Below are 14,738 nucleotides of genomic sequence, written 5' to 3'. Positions count from 1 at the left end.
TATAGACTTTTGCAACAGCCTTTAAATCATCTTACAGTGGTGATAGATGTTTTATAAGTAGAAGATAGTAATACTGCATCAAGTACAGATGATGTGTAAAACGTTTCACAAATATAAACTCATTTCATTGGGATTTACTGTGATATGCAGCTGTGGTCTCACAAAAAGGGTCTTGATTATTGTAAAGTTTTGAGAAGGAACTCAGGCCACACACAGCTAATGTAGCTCTCTGCATGTACTGACGTGCCCTAAAAAAACACAAACTTGCTGCGGATTTGGGCAAAATATCAACATAGTAGAAATCAGTTTCAAGGCACTGTCGTTGGGAGCGAGAATGAACGGGCGCATCTGTGCACTGTGGCTGCAGTGATACAGGGTACCAGGGAGAGACATGCATAGATGTTTCAGTTGCCAAATCAGGTTTCTAGTCCTTGACACACTATTTTATCTGTCTCCTAATCTAAAACACGGAACACGCAAGAAACACTATAATCCATGAAACACAGTGAGAATTTTCAAAATACTTATTGACTATTCAAATATTAAAGACAATGAAGGCAGTAGGACTGCAATATAAAAATACTTTATAACGCTTGTACAAAAGATGATATACATTGTAAATAAGCAGCTCATGAAGATACCGTTCACAGGTTTACATCTGCATATACAACTATAACTTGCTTTCTTTACAATAATTAATGTACACTTGGGCCATCCAATCCCACTGCAGAGAAATGTTTCCATTGATTTTGGGCTGTTGCAACTCCAAGCCGTCATCTGTTCTTCAACAAGTTAGGGCACTTCGACGAAGGACCTTTAAACAGTTCAACGTTTGAACGCCTAGATATCCTGGAGCTTGCATAATACAGGGTCTTCTGCAGAATGTCTTCTGACGGTGGATCATATTCATTTCCATACTGAGTCACCATTGCTGAAATTGTTTTCGGTACTTTCCATAGGCTGCATCACTTATGATCACTTTTACATTGGCAGTGTTGTCCTCTGGCAAAACAGCAACATCTTGCACGGTTGCCTCTTTGTGCAGCCAACTGTAGAGAGAGAGAATTGTTATCTCATTGCCTTTTCAGTTTGGAAAGTAAGAGTGCTTCACAGAATTCCTAACATACGACAATGTGAAAGATGGAACTGTAGTCTTTTTTAAGTCTCGCCTAGGCAGTGCGCATGCGCTGCTCTGGGAGATGACCTATAGAAATCGGCCATCTCCTTTTCAAGCACACTCGTGCTTGTGGTGGCATCCACCTTGCGGGAGCGAGCAGCGGCACGCCGACCATTTGTTTTTAATTAGCAGGGCCGCGCACTGCTGCTCCCGCTCCCGAGGCGGGGCAAGCTAGCACAAGCATGAGTTCTTTAAAACAGCTGTGTTTATTTTCCCTTTTTTCCCCTCTTCTTAGCATGGCCGCTGCTCCCGCTAAGCTAGAACAAGCATGAATTCTTTAAAACAGCTGTTTTTATTTTCCCCTTTTTCCCCCTTCTTAACAGCTTAGCTTGCACTTTTGCTCCATTTCCAACTTTCCCGCTATAGCACTACTGCAATAAATTTACTTTTTGCCACTTTTTATTGTATTTTGAGTCTGAAAAAATGTCTCATTTGCAACCCCTATGATTTGCGTCTTGTCTTGTGGTCTATAATAGACAAGACTTCTCCTGCATTTAGCATACTTTTATTAAACCAAATAGCAGTTGTTAAAAGGGGGTCCTTGTATACTCTCTAATACTGAAATCTGTTAATAGAACAGGGCACAGTATATTGTGTTTTTTGTCTTGTATGTGATGTGGAATACAACTAAATGGCATGGGCATACAAACGGTATGAAGGCGCATTGCATTTCACAAAAAACATGAAAGGCCCCTAAATTACTCTGATTCTGACGTGCAATGTTTTCTGATGCCTCTAATTACCTACTCTGGTTCAAAGTACTTGAACAATGCCATATGGTAAAATGGCCCATTCATTCATTCAATAACTAAAATGGACTGTTTTAGCAATACCGTCATGTATAAACGAGTAAAAAATGACGACAACAAAAACTATCTCCCAACGGAGAACAATATTCCTTCCTACGTTTGTTGCACACATTGCAGGCTAATGTATACGGCACATCTCTTGTCTGTGACTGATCAAACGTGCTACGGTCATGTAGAAGGCAATCCGGCACTATAATTGAACTGGTCTGTCTGCCCCACCCCTTCCCCCCTTATCCTGCCCTGCGTCCTTACATGGCTGCACAATTTGAATGTCACTCATCAGAGCAGTTAAGAAAAATGTACAAAGTGAGCACCTGTCAAGCCCTGTGAGAGATATGCGGGGCTGGCGTGATACGCACATAAGCACGGGAAGTCAGAGAAGTGCCCCCAGGCTGGTGTTGGTCATGTCTGATATCAGTGGCTTCTTGAAATTTCATCAGCCTTTGTTTACCAGTGACCGTGGTGTATCATTATGGCACCTCGTCTGAATTCTATTGTAAGTTTGTAAATTACTATGCTGGCTTTATTGCTGCGATCTCTCGTTGATTGGCTGCCCCGTCTTCAGAAGTGTTTTAGGCTCCTCATCTGTTATACTGTCTGTGTTCCCTCAAGACTGAATCTTTGACCCCTTGTTATTTGTAATTTGCTCAGTGTGTGTCTATTGTGCAGGCGATATCCGTCCTTGCCCTGGTCTGCAGTTCTGCTGCATGCATTACATGCAAATGTCTTCTTTTGCATCTGAACGGTTGCCTCGGAATGCTTTCCCCTCTTGCATTCACAGAAGCGCGGACGTGAATTGGGATCATGGTTATTTATGATATTATTTTTTTTACACGCTATGGCATTTATATATCATTTTCTTTCGTCTCAATCACATTTCTTTAAGTCTTCCGTGTCTCTTGGGGTGCTACTGTGTGCTTACCTTCCTACTTTAAGTTTTTAGGAAATCGCAGTATTTCTGTTGACAGAGTTCTTCAGGAGAGTCCACTCAATAACAGATCAGCGCATATGTTTATGTTAAACACGAAGTCAGTGTTGAATATAATCACAAAATAATATTCAGTCGCCATAATTCTGAGATGTTTTTATACATAGGCCCTGATTATGAACCAGGCAAAGCAATATTACCACGCATAATTCTGCTCTGGCTGATCACGACTGGCCTCTCCCTCTCACTAACTAACTAAGTCTCTCATTCTAAATCACCAGCGCTCTCACTCTCAATTAATAACTAACTTTCAAAATGTCTTTCACTAACAAATGCTCTCTCTCTCATTACCTAACTAACTCTCTCTCAAAAACTAACAAACTCTCTCTTACTACCTCACTCACTCTCTCACTAAATAACAAACTAACTCTCTCACTCAAATACTCTCACTAACTAGATCACTCACTCACTTTCGCACTAAATAACTAACTCTCTCACACAATCACTAACTAATTCACTCTCAAACGAAACAAGCATTGGCATAGCCAATAGGTATCGCTTTCACAACCTTACAAGTATTTAATTATGCAGCACAATATACTTGGTGCAAAAACATCAACTATTGCATAGCTAAACACTTATAAGGTCCCAAAGGCGAGACCTACTGGCTATGCCAATGCTTGTTTTATCCTAGATGGCTATGAATGCTATTGTAATGGTTATACATTACCCCATCATATGTCCTCTTCTTCCCTTAAAAGTGCAAGCAACCCACACACAGGGCCATATTTATGGCAAAGTAACGCAACACGGCAAGTTACTATGCTGCGCTGCGTTACAGGGAAAGGGCAGGAGTGCACCGTATTTAAAAAAATACAGCGCATTCCTGCTTTTGTACTTGCACTGGTGCAGTTTCGGCTATCTAAGACCAGCGTGGGCACCCTTACACCATGGTGCAAGGGTGCCTAGGTTGCATGCAGGATTATTTTTGTGCAGGAATGGGGCAACTTCCTTCACAAAAACAATCATGAGAAACATATTCCTCTTTCTATAGAAAAAGGAAGTAACAAGGAGAAATACAGATATTTCTCCTCGTTACACCTCTCCAGCGAAGGTGTATCTTTTTGGCACATTCCCAGGTCTACCACTTTTTTGGTAAATCTGGGAATGTGTCAAAAACCATGAGAGACGCAAAGCCCATGGAACACCTACCCAGGGCAGAGCAACGCAGCGATTTGCGCTGCGTTTTCCAGATTTATGAATCCACTTAGGGCCACTTTACGTGCCTTCATAAATTGCATTTTGGACGTTGCGTGGTGCAAGAGCGACACAACTCCACTTATAAATATGGTCCACAATGAGTTTTTTAGTATTCATTAGGGTGACACCACTATGTAGGATCCCCTCTGCCTTCCAAAACTCCAGCTGCAGATGTTCTGTTTCCCTGGGTGCAGGTTAAATACCACGTATTTTGTAAAGCTTATTTGTGCTTACTTGGTTGTCCATTTGTTTCGCCGCGTGGGAAGATTATGGAGTACACTCGCGCATCCCCTTTCAGGTGCTGGGCAGGGGAAGGGTAGTGTTCAACGCTGCAGACAGGCTTGAGGAAGTAATTCAGCGGCAGCGTTCCAAGCCCTTCCGAGTGCACTGATCAGTGCGTGGGCGAAGGGGCTGCATTGGTTGTATAGGGATCAAATCTCACATGATGAGATTTGCTTTCTAGGCAACCACTATATAAACAGAAAGGCTGCTGCTACAGCACCAGTTTTCCCTTTAGTATGCAGGGAAGGAAGTGCTTGGAGAAACAGTGCTATGTTAAGCTTAAGGAGGACGAGATCCATATATCCTGGAATGATTTGAAGGCCATGATAAACAAAGCAGTAGATTCAACAGTAAATGAATGCCAGACTAAGAGTCAAAGATTGGAGCGAGACGATGAATAGGATAGTGTTCTAAGGGGCAGATATTTGCAGGACTTCCACTTACAAGACATGCTAGCACAAAATAGCGAAACGTTATGGTTTCAGCAAAAACCCAGGAGAAAGATGAACTTTATGCACAGTACAATGGCACAATTACAGATGACTTGCCTTATCCTGATGTAATAAAAAATATTATATGCAAGGAATGTAAAGATACATCTAAAGCTAGCATTGTTCGCTTTTTAAATAATCTAATTGAAACAATTTTCTCAGGTTCATACTATTCTGCCATCAATGGCTTCCTCATCTTCTCTGGCCTCAAATGATAGCACTCTTCTTGATGTTCTAGATAGAAAGATGTACAATATCCTCAAAACATCCTATGGAGCATCAGACTTGCCATAAGAGCATACGCCACAAGTTCTGTTGAAACGTTCCATTCTCTCTATGAGCGTTTGCAAGAAGGGATGGATCCTATGCCAACCCTAAAACACATGAAACTCTTGTTGCAATTCCTCTTGGATGTTTAGCTCAATACACTATGACCCACTGCCTCCTCCACAGGGGCGACAATTGCAGTCAGACACATTTGTGGATGAAGCCATGGAAACAATGCTGGCCAGAGATCCTTAGTTCAAAAGCTTCCCTTCACGGGACTTAAGCTGTTATGGGACTGGATTCAATGACATGGTTCAAAAATCAGCAGAGATGAAAATATTGAAACCATTTAAATTCTGCAAGGAGAAAATATTTCTCCCAAAATTGCCAAATCAAGCTTAGCAAGCCCATAGGCATCCCTTTCGTGGCTGTAGGGCTGCGTTTGTGAACAAATCCAAGCTCCAACCCTCTCAGCCCCAGGGTCAGAGTCAAAGATGACCGTGGAAGTGGGGGTAAAATCGAGGTACTTTGTTCCTCAATGCAGTCTGTAGATGCAAGACTCATGGGTGCTGCCCGTTATCAAAGATGATTATTGGATACAGTTCAAACTCTCTTCACATAAGTATTCACTCCGCAGTACTCAGTTGCCAAGAGACATTACAAAGAAAAAAGCTATTCTTCAGGGAGCACACTCCTTATTGCAAAACGTGTCCATAATTCCTGTACCCAAAGACCAGAAGGGAAAAGGGTTTTATTTAATCCCTTTTCTCATACCGGAGCCAGGTGGAAGGTTTCGGCCAGTATTGGAATTAAATTGGACAAACACATTTTTTGTGCTCAAAACATTCAGAATGAGATCCCTAACTACAATCATTCGCTTGATCACCAAATGAGAATATCTAACAACGTAAGGCTTGCAAAATGCATATTTTCATGCTCCAATGCATCCAAAAAATTCGTTTTTTGAGGTTCACAGGAGAGGACAAGCATTTTCAGTTACAAGCTCTCCCATTGTCTTTAAACATCACCAAAAGTCTTTACAGAGGTATTGGCACCCATAGTGGCAGCGCTACAATTAAAAATAATTTCTATTTTTTACTACCTTGATGATAGGTTATGTTCTTCTTCCTTCTCGAGGGCGGCCTACAAGAACTGTGGTTCATTTAGAATCTTCAGAAGTTGGAGTTAATCACGGCTTAGGAGCCCTCTTTAGCACTCAAGTTGGATACATCCACCTCTCTCAGTACAGAATCTCATATCTCCAGTCTCACCTTTTGAATTACCTTTCTCAACAGCAAGCGTCCCCCAGAACCTCGTTGAGAGTACAAGGATTGATAGCAGCAATAACAGTGGTGGTTTCCAGGTCTTACGTCTGTTTAAAACCCTTGTGAATCTTCTTTTGGATCACTGGGACCCAAATTCTTAGGATTACGATCAAATTATTCCAGTCACACCCTAGATATCGCACAATCTGAACTGGTGTCTGGTGAAGGGCAAGGTTCCTTTCTTATATCCAGTCCTACTAACAGCAGATGCCAGTTGTAGGGGTTGGGATGCCAACGAGGGGGATCAGGAAGTGAAGTGTCCACAAATAGAAAGGTCATGTTCTAATTGGACAGAGTTATCAGTGGCATGGAAATCAATACAAATATTCCATCTCCAACTGGAGAACAAAAGCCTTGTTGTCAGGATAGACAATCTGGTAAAGTTTTACCTCAATCGACAGAGAGGTACAAACAGCAAGGACCTAAACGCTCACAAAATGTGTTTCATGGCAGAGAAACATCTGGAGGCTTCGAGAGCATTGCAGATTCAAAGGAATCAAGAAGAGAGAAAAGCAGCCGGGTCTTCGGTGACTGCACTACCAGGTCATTTCTTCTCTAAGCCGTAATATGCCGCGCCGTGTCCAGGATACGTCCTGACAAAGCAGTATCCCTGACACGGCGCGGCATATTACGGCTTAGAGAAGAAATACTCAACTACTTACTGCCACTGAGCCCCGACTGTTCTTTTTATGGGGTCACATTTAAACCCCTTATTTCAAAGGCTTTAAAATTGTTTTGCTCTCGACGGACTTTAGACGATTGGACCATTATATACGTCCTCACCACCCTGAAGAAGCCCCTGCTTGGGCGAAACACGTTGGCTGTTGCTAATGGAATAAAAACTGCGTACAACAAGATATTTGGCTGACAACCCCGTCTTTATGTGCCAAATCAACAAATTTGTTTTCTATGTATATTGCCTCTCATCCAAACTGTTCAGATTCAAGGGAAGTTGAACTTCCAAGCGGACAGTTTGAGTCATTGGTGATGTATCATATAACCCACTCTCAATTCGATTAGATCTGTTCCCCGTTCGGGGTTGCTTGAATAGGCCTGTTTGCCTTGCAACACAATGCAATGCTTCCAGTCTTTTGCACAGACACCTAGTGTCCTCAGCACGGGCAACTGTATGGCAACAATAGTTATTATATGCTTTTCCTTCAAATGCTCTTCTCCAGAAGGTGCTACAGAAGATTCAGGGGTTGAAACTGACAGTAATTTTGGTAGTGTCATTGTGGGCCCATCAGCCTTTGTTTCCCCCGATATTGAGTTTGTCAGTGAAGGACGATTATCATCTCACAATGGACCTCCCACCTCTTCAACACCCAATCTAGACCCTACTCAAGTTACATTTAAGACAAATGCCTTGGAAGCTGAATGGACAGGCTTAGAGTAATTGGAATGCTCTAAGCAAGTAGCCTTAGATATTCAGTTAACTAGAAAACCTTCAACCCTCTCATCTTATACAAAGCACTGGAACTCCTTTCAGAAATGGTGTTCAGTAAGAAACCAGAACCCTATTTCTGTTGATCCCTTCCAAATATTACAATTCTTGAAGAATGGGTTCCTTAAGGGATTAGCTCCTACTATGTTATCACAGTGGCCAGCAATACAAGCTTTTAGAGAAGCAGTGGGTGCTATATATCTAAATGTGTCACCAATAGTAGTTATTTTGTTCAAACGTTTAAGGCTTACAAAGCCGGTGGTGCCTAATCTTGTTACAATATGGGACCTTTCAATTGTTTTGAAGGGTTTACAAGAAAAGCCCTTTGAGGCATCTGAATCAGCAAATTTAACCTGATTATCAGCTAAAGAAGAGGCATTCCTAATTGGAATAACCTGATCTAGGAGATTGGGTGAATTAGAAGCTCTGGCTATCTCATATCTTTACCTTAGGTTTTTTCCCCAGACAGGGTAGTTTTGAGACCAGATCCCAAATTCAGTCCTAAAATCCATTCTTCATCCCATCTTTCAAAAGAGATTGACCTATCAGTTTTTGACCCAAGCACAGATTCTTGAATCCTTGTCTTGAGGTTAACAGAGCTTTACCATTTGACCGTATGCCATCCTGTGTTTGTTGTATTACAATTTTTGGAAAATGGGCATATAGCATGGAGGGTAGCAATGTTTTTAAAGAGTGTACTTAGACACAGGAAATGCATTGTAATATGAACATTTAGCCTACTGTGGAAAAAAGGGACAGTAATGAAATGAATCAATGTTATACTTAATATTTACTAGTGCATTGTATTGTGTTTTTATGTGCCTTTATGATTGTCCAAGACAGTAATCGAATAAAGCTTCTTCTGATCTGAATCGACATGTTTCAGCCAGTTGTTGTGTCTTCTCCGGCTTTCATCAGGCCTACTAGATCCTCATAATTATACCCTCCTTTCCTACCTTAATAAGAGGATCGAGGACTGAACCTGTACTCACAAGTATGTGAGTTCAGGATTTCTAAGTACCGTTTTGTATCTTATAGAGCAGCTAGCATGGGTAAAAACAAATCTCTACGTCCACATTGTGAGCAGATGTGTATGGGAAGCAATAGAGAGCAGTGGCAGGGACAACACCAGGAAATATTTAGGGCTTCTCTAATGGAGCAGGCTCAGCAACCTGAGCTGAAGTCAGTGGGACGCCTTGGCAGGACCTATGTAAAGCAGCAATTTGGTCGACAGCTTTAACCTTTGTAAAGCATTACAGAGTAAAACCAAGTTAAAATGTTTGGTTCTGAAATTAAGTTAGCAATAAAGTAATTGTTGTTACTAATTTTCATTTTCTGCATGTCGGTGCAAACTTTAATGCTTGGTATATCCTCACATTGTGAAGACTGGCTGGAGTAAGGAGGACAGATTATGGGTTAATTAAATAATTATTTGTAATCTTCATTACCCTAATTCATAGTCCTCATCCCTGTTCAATCGGCTCCCTCCCTGATTGTACATCCAAGAGTTTTGACTGGCTGGTTATTTATAGGAGGTTTGGAGGGGGAAGGAGGTTTGGAGGTGGAGGGGATTTATATAGTGGTATTACTTTAATGAACACAAAAATACACATCATGTGGGTTGCTTGAGCTTTTAAGGTGTGGTACACACTGTCTGGGAAGCAGGGATCCTCACATAGTAAGGACTAGGACAAGGTGACTATGATTCAGGGTAATGAAGATTACAGGTAAGTATTTTTTAATTTGACACATTATGAAGGTCATGCATAACTGGACAACTTCATCCTCAGGTAGATTTAAACTACAAATAACAATTATTTTCACATACCTTAGCTGAGGTCCTGTTAAGTCCACTTTTATGGTCATAATTCGTTTTCCAGTTTGTTTCAATACTACGCTTTCAATTACGTCTTTTAATTTATCTAACCCATATCCATGAAGAGCAGAAATGGGCAAAGCACTTGATTCCATTGCTTCATACCTAGGCAAAACAGCAAAAATAGTGATCACTCCCTGGCACTGAGATGCGGTAGCAATGGTTCAAAGGCACCCACTTTCGATAATACTCCTACTCAAACAATATTTTGATTCAATCTTTGATGTTCCAACAGGCTGCACAAATTTAATTAGGGTTCAGGTATTCAATCTTAAAGCCAGGTATGCTAGGTAATCACCACATACCTTTTAATTCATTTTTTGGCATAATGCCCAATCTTGGGTATGTTACATCTACTTTTTCCCGTATTGATACATCTCAAATAATATTCTGCATAAATGCATTGATACATGACCACCGAACAACATATTGGTTCCTGTTCAATGACACACAATTTAGCCCCAGTGGGTAAATAATGAGCTTTACCATCACAACCTTTCATGTTTGTGTTGTTGAACATGGTAAAAAACATACACATCTTGATTTAATTAAATCATATTGCACTACTCATTCCCTGTTTGCTACTTTGCTTAATTCATGTTACAGCCTCACTGTGAATAATGTCAATTTCAATTATAGGGCAATAGACACTGAGAAGACATCATCATAAATTATACACAGATTACTTTTATGCTGATCTAGGTCTCATAAAAATACATACAGTTCCTCTTCTGTATTCAAACCATTCGGACATTTTGTATCAAGGTTAACAATGTATCTGCTCTCCAATTGCCTCAATGATCTCTCTCGATTTCCTTCCCTAGTGTGTTCAGGTACTTCATCTATCACAAAATATGACAGAAATCTCAGATGATTTCCGTGTAAATCGTGAATGTGTCGTGCCACTGGGTATGTCAAAGTCTTATTAGTCACTGCCCTTAGGTGTTGTAATATTTTGCAGTGAACTTGTAAAATAGTGCTAACAGCGTATCTTAGGCCACACCTACAAACTAACACATACACAGCAAATTCTGATTTACAGTTGTAAAATCCCTTGATCTTTCCAGGTTGATCACTTAATGGCGTCATGTATTCCTCTGTATTGACACAGTGAGTACACACTTTGCACTTGTGACCTTTGTAAAAACCATAAGTTCTCTGTAGCCAACACCTTTGTGTTTTCTTACTTCTGGGTTGCTCAGGATCAGGGCATCCCTCACTGAATATGCTCAGCGGAAGGTTCCCTAAGGGAATTTAGGGGTTGTAGGCCCGAAAACTAAATCCCCCTTTATGAGGTGCCAGTGTTTCTGTAGTACATTTCTCACCTGTTTCTCCTGACTGTTATAGGTTATCAGTCTAATGGCCAAATCCTGATTTTTTCTTTTCTTTGCTCAGAAAGAGTAAGCTATCCCTTTCCTGTGATTCTACCTTATCCACAGCTAAGGACAAAACAGCCTTAGTATAATCACATTGAATGAATCTGCCCAACATCTCTTCCTTGCCAGTCATCAACACAACTATAATTTCGCCTTAACCTCAGCAATTCCCCATAGGGGATGATCCTTTTCAGATGCTGAGGGTGAAAACTGTATGCGTGCAAGGTTGAATTTCCTGATGTCATTTTTCTGTTCAGTTTGGCCTCCAATCTATTCCCTTTCACTAATACCTGAAGATCATAAACAAATTCCGCGTGTTGAACTCATGTTGCCAGTGAAATGTAAATTCAAATAATTTTGGTTGATTGCCTCAATAAATTCTGTTGCAACCTGAAATGAACCTCTCCAAATCACGAAGAGGTTGTAAATGTATTGCAACCAACATGCTGAACACACACTTCTCCATGGTCATTGATGAAACCTGCTCCTCCCACCAGCCCATATGCAAGCCTAGCTGGGGGAAAGCAGGTGCCCCTGGCCGTACCATGAATCTATTTAATTGTTAAAGAGAAAGTAGTTGTTATTTAAGCACCACTTAATCATCGAGATCATAATCATAGTGTGTTTATACAGATTCAATGGACTACTTTTAAAAAAGTGCTCAGTTGCATAGATGCCATCCTCATGTTTAATGCTGGTGTACAAGGAGGAAAAGACAAGCATGATTAACAAGTATTCATCACACCATGGAATTTCCTATATCCTCTTTAAAAAGTCACCCCTATCCTTGGACAGACGTATGAGGATAGATTGTGGACATATCCTTGTAAGAAGTAATCAATATATTTCGAGGTATTTTTGGAGAGACTCTCTTTGGCAGAGATGACTAGCCTTCCAGGTGGTTGTATTGGGTCTTTATGAATTTTAGGAATTAAGTATAGTGCCGGTGTCTTTGGGGAATCATTTCTCAGCTATAGATATTCATCTTGGTTGAGTAACCTCATATTCTCCACCCAAGAAGGTCAGAGTGTTATTGGGCCTTTGCCCTACGTAAGCTGTCCACATCACTCCTGATGTGACACCTTTTATCACTGAGTTGTTTGTACGCTTCAATGGTATACAAAGTGAGAGGCCACAGCACTATTTTCCCTTACTTTCAGATTGCAATTTTTTTTATCAGATTCTGGTAGGCCCGTTGCTCATAGTCCCATTTCATATGATTTTGGTTTGTCATTATATGCAATTATTTGATTTCATCTGTAATGCACTCATAGAAAGCATCAATAGAATCCTTTAGAGGTATAGGCACAAATGTTGATGGTGGTTTGAACGGTGTTTCGCTCTCACTGAAAACATCTACGTGCAATTAACAATATCTGTTTCCTCAACTGATTCAGGGCATTGTAATGTTTCATTCTCTAGTGCCTGCAAATCTTGTAGGAGTCTGATGTGGGAGATTTGTAGATGTGTTTGATTGCTTTGTGTTCAGGCTCCTACATGGAATTGCTGTTTGTTTTTTAGGTCGAGCCTGGGCAGCGCATGCACTGCTCTGCGAGGCATGCTGTATTGAGGTAGGGAATAGAAGCTCCGCCCATTCCCCCATCTTTTCAATTGGCTCCTGTCACTGTCTTTTCAAAATCGTTGCTTTTCAATCGTGAATAGTCTGCATTTGTAACCTCCCATAAGAACTGGACTTTTTACTTATGTTGCCACACGGTCTGCTTTATGTAGTCAGTGATCACTAGTTTCTTTAACGATCTTCCTCCATTCCACCCACGAGGCCGAGGCAAGCCGCCCACTTTTATATTGTTATTAGTGATGTATTTATTTAATTTACAGAGCGGTCTGCTTTAACTATAGCAGATGCGCTTATTTATTTATTTAATTTACGGCGTGGTCCGCTTTCTCTTTAGCGGCCGCACTTATTTAATTTACAGCACGTCCCGCTTTCACTTTAGCGGCCGTGCTACCGAACCTTTCTTTCATTATTATTATTTGTTGAGGTTGAAAGCGCCCCATACCGCGCTTTGACTTTAATGTTGGCCGTGCTCCTTTCTTTAGACGTTGCTCGCTGTAACCTGAATACAGCGAGCAGCATCTAAAGAAAGGGGCGTGGCCACCATTAAAGTGGTCTCAAATTTGCTAGAGTTTGAGCTATTAGCATTAGAAATGAACATGCCTTTTATATATGTGTTGCTTTTAAAAACACTTAATAAAAGGTATTGTCATTTACAATGCCAATAGCTTAAACTCTCGCAAATGCGGCACCTATTGCAATAAAATGCTTGTTTGTAGATGATATTTGGCTAATTTTAATTTCTGCACAAATTTGAATATATATCCACTCTGGTTTGTGCATAATTTATATTCTGTGATGGACAGAAGGAGAGATCAAATCCACTTTTATAGATAGTCAATTTTAGATTTGATAGATTGACACTGGTCATAGCAGACTCCCTATGCATTTCCGTCTCCATCTTTGTTGTTTCGGTTTTTTGTTTCCTGCTCTATTTCTCTTGTTTGTTTCTCCTTTTGTTCCTCCTTTCTCTGTTTTTTGCTGTTGCCTCCTTGGTCTTAGGGTTTGACGTCTGTCCAAAAATGCATGGTAAAGACCCACAATGTAATTAATACAACGTGTTGTATTACATTCATAGTAAAGGCGTGCATGGTAATGTTGTATGTCCCTGACTTTTAGATACATACAGAGCCTTTGCCATTCATATGCTCCTTACCTGGTGGTACAACCTGAATTTGGCTTGAAAGGTCCAGGTGGTAGGAGATCAGTGTGCCAAAGGTCTTCCATTTCTGTGGTTGGTTGTGGGAAGATGCCAGCAATGTTCTTTTCATGCTGTGCGAATGACATGGGTGCAGGGGGAACGTCTTATTCTGTATTGAAGGGGTACCAGATTCCTCTCTTGACTGACCTGCTGGTGGGTTGGATGCAGAAACGCACACCTCGATAAGGAGGGTGGTAGCCCCAGAAGTCTACAGCTCCTCTTGTTAGTAATTATGTGAAGAGTTTGAGGGCAGGTAGTTTCCTTCTCAATTCACAGTATGGATGGGCCAGTAATGTGGCAGCAAGACTTTACATTTTCCTCCTGCTACATTTAGATAAGGGTGAACTGGATGTAATGATGCACATTAAGCCGACTATGTGGTTTGGTGAGTGCTGCAACTAGTTTTAAGACATTAAGAGCTCCACAAGGAGAATTTGTGAGCTGTGGTCTTTTACTGTCTAACCTCTAATCTTTCAAAGGCAGAGGATACAAAATAATTATGTGAAACATTCCTAAAATAAGTGACAGTAATATATACGTCTCTGCAGGCAAGAGTCAGGTCCAATAAGACTGTTACTTGTCTGATACAAATATTTTGGGATACACATCACGACTGCAACACACTAACCCTAGGCACTCCCAGGGGAGGGAATTAGAGGCGCAGGGTGCTCGGAGCAAGCTGGCCTCCAATCTATAATGAATACACAAAAAGAAGCTCCTGGATGT

The 14,738-nt window shown here is 40.9% G+C and overlaps 1 protein-coding gene across 1 annotated transcript in view; it reads right to left on the bottom strand.

Moving 5' to 3' along the window:
- Positions 1–564: 564 nt before the first annotated feature.
- Positions 565–14,738, bottom strand: part of GTPBP6 (GTP binding protein 6) — a 157,304-nt gene continuing 143,130 nt past the window's right edge. The window contains exons 9-10 of the mRNA XM_085622844.1: positions 9,812–9,964; positions 565–1,049 (exon numbers count right to left, since the gene is read on the bottom strand). Coding sequence (XP_085478970.1) covers positions 923–1,049; positions 9,812–9,964 — 280 coding nt within the window. The 3' untranslated portion in view covers positions 565–922. The remainder of the gene's footprint in view (positions 1,050–9,811; positions 9,965–14,738) is intronic.

Source organism: Triturus cristatus, chromosome 8 (assembly GCF_964204655.1).
Source record: "Triturus cristatus chromosome 8, aTriCri1.1, whole genome shotgun sequence".
NCBI lineage: Eukaryota > Metazoa > Chordata > Amphibia > Caudata > Salamandridae > Triturus > Triturus cristatus.
This window is presented reverse-complemented; position numbering and strand designations above follow the sequence as displayed.